The 6,547-nt window shown below is 35.5% G+C and overlaps 1 protein-coding gene across 1 annotated transcript; it reads right to left on the reverse strand.

Annotated features, from left to right (window-relative positions):
- Window positions 1-239: 239 nt before the first annotated feature.
- LOC131541472 (uncharacterized) lies at window positions 240-5,181 on the reverse strand. The gene is made up of 6 exons (XM_058777228.1): window positions 4,978-5,181; window positions 4,790-4,873; window positions 4,589-4,630; window positions 4,095-4,219; window positions 3,492-3,581; window positions 240-719 (listed from the first exon to the last, which is right to left on the reverse strand). The coding sequence occupies exons 1-6, from the start codon at window positions 5,135-5,137 to the stop codon at window positions 618-620; spliced, it is 603 nt and encodes a 200-aa protein (XP_058633211.1). The 5' UTR covers window positions 5,138-5,181; the 3' UTR covers window positions 240-617.
- Window positions 5,182-6,547: the final 1,366 nt, after the last annotated feature.

The following is a 6,547-nucleotide window of genomic DNA, read 5'->3' on the forward strand; positions in this document are numbered from 1 at the left end:
CACTCTCAGAAATAATGGTACAAAAGCTGTCACTGGGGCGGTACCTTTTCAAAAGGTACACTTTTGTACCTAGGTTCAAATATGTACACTTTAAGTACTAATATGTACCTTTAAGGTACCAAAATGGACCCTTTTGGTACCGCCCCAGTGACAGCTTTTGTACCTTTATTTCTGAGAATGTGTCTAATTACAGAGTCAGAGATGAGTTTTGCCCCGAAAAGATAGGAGGATATGCAGGAACAGCAAAGAAGCAAAAAAAAAAAACAACAACATGAATTCAAGTTGAATGTACGTAAAATTTATATTGTATGAACTAAATGTATAAAATAATGTTTTAAAATAATAATAAAGACATAATAAAATAATTTTTAAAAACCCAGACAAAACATAGGCCTATATATTTGCTCTCTGGAAGCTGAACTTTGTTCCAAGGAGCTATTCATATTACAGCTCAAATTCAAAATTCCTAGCCATTGATGCATTGTAAAACCTAACAGTGAAATTGGCATGGCCTAATCTGAATCACTTTATGAGGACAAGTGCTACTAGAGAAGAAGGTGGCAAAAGTAATGATGATTATAAGACAAAGAAGAAGCCAAATTCATTTCATTTAAGCTCTAGAAAGCTGTGCCTATGGGATTCACTCTTCTCTCACACACAAATCCTTCTCCATGATCTGTATCAGCCGTCAAGATGCCACAGTCACAATCTTCATCATCCTAAGGCACAACCAGAACATAGTCAGAAGGACGTTTTTACAGAAATGTATCAAAATGATGTTCACAGAATGTGAAATGATACGCATATAATTCATTCGAATGAGGAATAATAATTTTATTGATTTTAAATAATAAAATTCCTAGTTGGAAAAAAGCTCAATAAATATTTCAATATTATATTTAACTATATTTAATTTAATTTTAAGAGTTACAGTATATTATATTCAATATCTTTTCTACGCGCATTTCTTTTTTTTATTTCTTACACATTTCTTTACATTTAAACACAATCACACAACCACACCCTCGACCACACTTCCTGTTCCCATGCAATTTTGTGTTAAAGAGAATCCGGTAGATCTATGTTCTGTTGTTATTCATCACAAATATAAAATTAGCATATATACATATACATATACATGTTGCGACAACAAACACATTAGGGGTGTAACGATACATGTATTCGTACCGAAAATCTCGGTTCGGTGCATGAGGCCTTACGACGAATACAGGCAATTCACCCTCAATCCAGAAGGGGGCGCCCGCAGTTATGCAACGCTGTTTGATAACCTTCAGAGCGAATGCCATGAGTTGCGCACTTGAAAACAAAGCCCACTAGACGGTGACCATGTGCTGATTCCGAACGCGTCTCTCACTGCGAAATGGAGCTTTGTGCTCGTGTGTCCTACCTCTCTTATCCTGCACAAATCCAAATATTCCATAATATTTCCATATTTGCGATGTATCCAAATGCAAACTATTATTTATTACATAAATTATAGGCTTTGTACTTAAGTCTCGTTCCAACGGTGACACAGAGGCGGGCGGGCTGATGTTTGGTTCACTGTATTTTATCGCTGTATTATAAAGTAGGCCTACCAACTGCACTGTCCAGTTAGCAATGCTGGAACTGATATGTTTTGTGTGTGTGTGCCGGCGTGATTACTTCAAGTGTTTCCTTATACCAGCAGAATCAACTTAAACACTCTGTCATTTATTGTCTTATTAATAATGCATCATTGTAAAAGGTCTACTTTTATTTGTGTACACTCACAATGAAAACAAAACATTGTGCTTTTGTAAAATAAAGAAAACAAATAGGATGTTGCTTTCTGCCATTTGAGTTTGTAAATTGAGTCACAAAATGAAATGAAACTCAGCATAGGCTATAGGCTACGTTACGTGTCGCACTGTTTTTTCCCCTTGTTTATTTGTTAACTAAATCAAATATATTTCAAATATTTATTCCTTGTATCTATAAGCTATATGTACTGCAGATTTTATATATATAACATTATAATTGAATATAATATTTAGTATTTTCACATATAGGTGGAAATTTGTTTTAATTTGTACTAATGTCTGTTCAAAATAAATGAAAAGAAACCGAGCATAGAAGATTAGTTTTTTTCCTGTTGTCCCGAAAACGTATCGAACCGAGGTATGTACCGAACCATGACATCTGTGTACCGTTAAACCCCTATGTGATATATTATTCATCTCTGTCACCGTTTGGGTTCCTTGCCACTGTTGCCTTGCCTTGGCTTGCTTTGGGAACACATAATTTTCAGTAATATTACTGAATTGACTGTACTGACACTATTGGATGAGAACTGAACTGAGCTGGATGATACTTTACATCTGAATTGAACTCATAATTGAAAATCTTTATACAGTAATTGAACTGAACTAAATTAACACTGAACTGTTCTTAGCTGAACAATGGCACTATTGTTTTTTTGTTTGTTTGTTTTTAGAGCTGCTTTACAGCAGAATTGATCTCTGTTTGCATCATTTAATCATTATTTTCCTGTTTATCCCTGTAAAGCTGCTCTAAAACAATCTGTGTATATAAGAGGGTGGCCACGGGTCCTTAAAAAGTCAGGTCCTGCGCTGTTGAGGCTCATGCTGCCTGTCTCTGTGAGAGACTTATATGGAGAAATCAAATCAAAAGAGCATAACGGCAAACATAAAGAAACTCACAGAACGAAAATAGTTCCAAATAAAGATCAGAAGTATTGCACATTCTCCAAGCAGCACTGGCATGTTTGTTCCTGAATGATTCAGTGTTTTGAATGAATCTGTTGAATGAATAAGTGACTTTCCGCCACCTACTGGTGCTTTAGTTAGTTTAAAAGTATGCATTTTTCCACCAAAATTTCTTATTTGTATATTCAAAAAAATGTATTTAAAACATTAATCTCATAACATTATTTATTGCGGTTGTAAATTTGTAGTGCAAATTATTTAATTTGATTGCTAACAGCTGTTGTGTATATTAAATTTCTTCATCAGTTGTAAGAATTTGACATGAAAGATGACGCATATATTTAATAAGGTTAAAAAATATTGGACTTTATGGAGGTAAATAACAACCTGGGGTAAATATTATAAACATGCAGATTTAAATATGTAAAAGCTGAATAGAAAACTGATGAAAATATTGCTTCATTTACACCACCAAACATATTGCTGATGCGGAGCTTTTGAGGGATATTTTGTATGGGATATTGTCTGCAGAAAATGTCTCTGTATATCGTAATAATAAATAGCATTTTTGACAGCGATGATATTTTGTTTTCTTTTTAAATTTAAAAACATATTAAATATTACATTTACGTATGTAATATAATGTGTATTTCCTTCACAGGTTTGGTCTTCAATTTTACATGGTGGTATTAAAAAGTCTTAAATTTAAATCCGTAGACACCCTGTATAAAGCACTATATAAATTTGAAAATGGGAAAAAAATGTACATTTCAAATGTATTACCACTGATGGAGAAGCAGTGTCTCCAGATCCATCTGATGCGGCTCTTGAGACCAAAAAATGCTTTCCATTGGTTCTAGACATCAACCAGACCTGCCCATGTACACACATTCATTTAAAAATATGTTCAATTTCAAAAAGATTTAAAATAACCCTTAATTCATTTAAATTAAAATTAATGAAATTACATTTTAACCATATATAGTAAACTTTAAGTCTAAATTACTTTGAAAATGAAAAGAATTACCAATTTATGAAGCAGAACCCCACATTCAATATATGAACCAATCAATTAAGTGTGCAACCCAGTCTCATAAACTCATCATCATACATTTCGTAAACCAATAATGTAATTACTTTTTAATTCTGCTTACTCTCACACACAATAGTAGTTTTCATGGCACAGTGCTTACTTTATTACTGCATGTTGCAATTTAAAAAAAAATGTAATATTAAAATCTTTGAAAATATTGGGTTTATTATTCCTGTGTACTGTTGGTGTTTTTTTCTATAATATTTCAATTCCTAATTCTACTTCTAAATGAACACAATTAAACCAATACTTGAGCAGAAAAAGAAAGGAAAGTGTATGAATAGCTGCTGCACCTTGTTATGCTCAGTTAAAATGGCCAGACTGGCATTTCTCTTAGAACAGAAGCTCTCAGCAGCGCTGCAATCACTGTGGTCACTCCAGAACAAATAAAACACATTGTCATGGAGAAGCCACATTTCTGAAACATAAGGATTAAATATAGTTCTTAGTTTGTAGTTTGAAGAAATTATAAATATTTTAATAATCTAGAAACCATTAAAAATAGCTTTGTATTAATAATCATTTTTGTAGGACTGTTTCAGAGGAAAACCACAACAGACCCATTTTAACACTTCCGTTTTGTGGTTTAGCTCGAAAGGCAGTGCTTCACTGCCAGAAAACTGCCAGAACAATAACATATGTGAACTTTTAAGATACAGAAATATAACAAATTGTTGATAATCTGATAATGAAGAAAGTTTCTATGTGCCACACTGAAAACTACAAAATTAGTTTATTCTCACCAGTATAAGTAAAAAAAACAAACAAACTAATAAATAAAATGAACCTTTTTCTCCTTTTGTTGGTTGTGTTTCTTTGCTGTGAAAATCTGGGGGAGGGGGGTAATATTCATGAATACTCAGTGAAACTGCATGACCTGTACTCATTAGTCACAATTCATATTTAAATCCATATTTAGATTATTATTTAGTGCCTCAATACTTTTCACGTGTGTGAGTTTAAAATGTTGCTGTGCCATGATGCTTACAATTTAGGCCCACAATGACAAGGATGATGGCTGAGATAAGAATGTTGGCAAACAGTAAAAATACATACTTCCTTTCACTGTGCTCTGTTAAACAAAGATTAATATAGATATTAATACAGTTTAATTATAAAATGTATGCAAGTTAATTCCATTAATTGATTCCATCCATTCTTCCCATGTTGTCTTACTTGAGAGCAGTGTAGTACTGTTAATAGCTCCTTGGGCTGCAGGAGGTCTGTACTGAAGACACTGATAAACATCTTCTGTTTGAGAAGCACCTCTCATCTGCGTCGTCTCGCTCTCTTCATATTCATTCATAGACGCAGGAAAACGCTGATGCGGCTCCATCACACTCACAAGCACTGAAGTAACACACGCACATGACACACGCACAGAATCACACATCACATGATCTGAGGCTGAAAAACTAGTTGTGATGCACATTTCGCTTGTGGTTTGTGGTGACTAAAAATAAGTGCCACACTTTCTAAGACACAGTGGCTCAGTTCGTGTGCTTTATGCTCTATACTCTGTCTTGCACACGGACCACCATATCATAGACTTTATTCTTGAGACAGAGATGCAAACTCATCCCATCCCCTGGGAATATTTTTTTGTAAATATTCATGACTGTCTTCATTTCTTTGCTTTCAAACCTTGAACCATGGCGTTTTTATTTGGCGAAAAAAGGTTATTGCACGTAAACATAATCAGGCCATAAACTAGGCCTACTTGGAACTTGGCTACATTTGGCCCTTCCGATTGGAACAAAAGACATATTCTCGTGACTCCTCGCTGACATTATGCATTTTTCAGTCTTACCCGTCTGATATTTTGGAGAATAAACCCAACGCATCGATTGATTTCTATCTTCTGAATATAAGCAAGCAACTAATCCTTCCTTATCCTCTTTACCTGTACTTTAATGATCTTCACCAATGTCGTTTGTGAATAACCCTAATCAAATAAATTAGATTGATAGTGTATGCATAATGATGACTGAGTAGATATATCGTTATTCTCAAAACTGCTTGTTCTATTTCTATACAAGGCACAGTAGTGTGGTCTAGTGGTTAGGATTCGGCGCTCTCACCGCCGTGGCCCGGCTTCGATTCCCGGTCAGGGAATGTTCTTTTAGGGGCGGTCATGGCCTAATGGATAGAGAGTCGGACTTGTAACCCAAAGGTTGTGGGTTTGAGTCTCAGGTCTGGCAGGAATTATCGGTGGGGTGAGTGAATGTCCAGCGCTCTCCCCGCTCTCAATACCACGACTGAGGTGAGACCTTTGAGCAAGGCACTGAACCCCCAACTGCTCCCTGGCATTGGCTGCCCACTGCTCCAGGTGTGTGTTCACTGCTGTGTGTGTGCACTTGGATGGGTTAAATGCAGAGCACAAATTCTGAGTATGGGTCACCATTATGTTCTGAAATGCATCTGTGTAATCTTGATCATTGTCATTATCTTCTGTAATAGAGCAGATGGAGGGGTTAATCTCTCTCTCTCTCTCTCTGATTGTAAATTGGAATCCTTTGTTTACCACTGATGTGTCTGGAGAAAAAAAGTCCCAATAATCTTGAATTAATGCTATAAGATTTTGTTATTTGTCAGTCAAGAAATAACTCTTTTGCCAGCCAAGAGGCGGATGCAGGGGAACAGCAAGAGAAGGGAAAGTGATTTGAGAAGCGATCTCCCCCTCAGTAGAAATTGGTAAATCACCCCCATCCCAAATTCCCCAATCCCGCAACATAAGAAATGGTCA

The sequence above is a fragment of the Onychostoma macrolepis genome, chromosome 05 (genome assembly GCF_012432095.1).
Source record: "Onychostoma macrolepis isolate SWU-2019 chromosome 05, ASM1243209v1, whole genome shotgun sequence".
Classification (NCBI taxonomy): domain Eukaryota; kingdom Metazoa; phylum Chordata; class Actinopteri; order Cypriniformes; family Cyprinidae; genus Onychostoma; species Onychostoma macrolepis.

Coding starts and splice junctions, on each gene's coding strand:
- LOC131541472 (XM_058777228.1), bottom strand. CDS start 5,137: ATGGAGCCGCATCAGCGTTTTCCTGCGTCTATGAATGAATATGAAGAG. Junction 4,874..4,977: donor CAGTACTACACTGCTCTCAA/GTAAGACAACAT, acceptor TTTGTTTAACAG/AGCACAGTGAAAGGAAGTAT. Junction 3,582..4,094: donor TTTTAACTGAGCATAACAAG/GTGCAGCAGCTA, acceptor GTACATGGGCAG/GTCTGGTTGATGTCTAGAAC.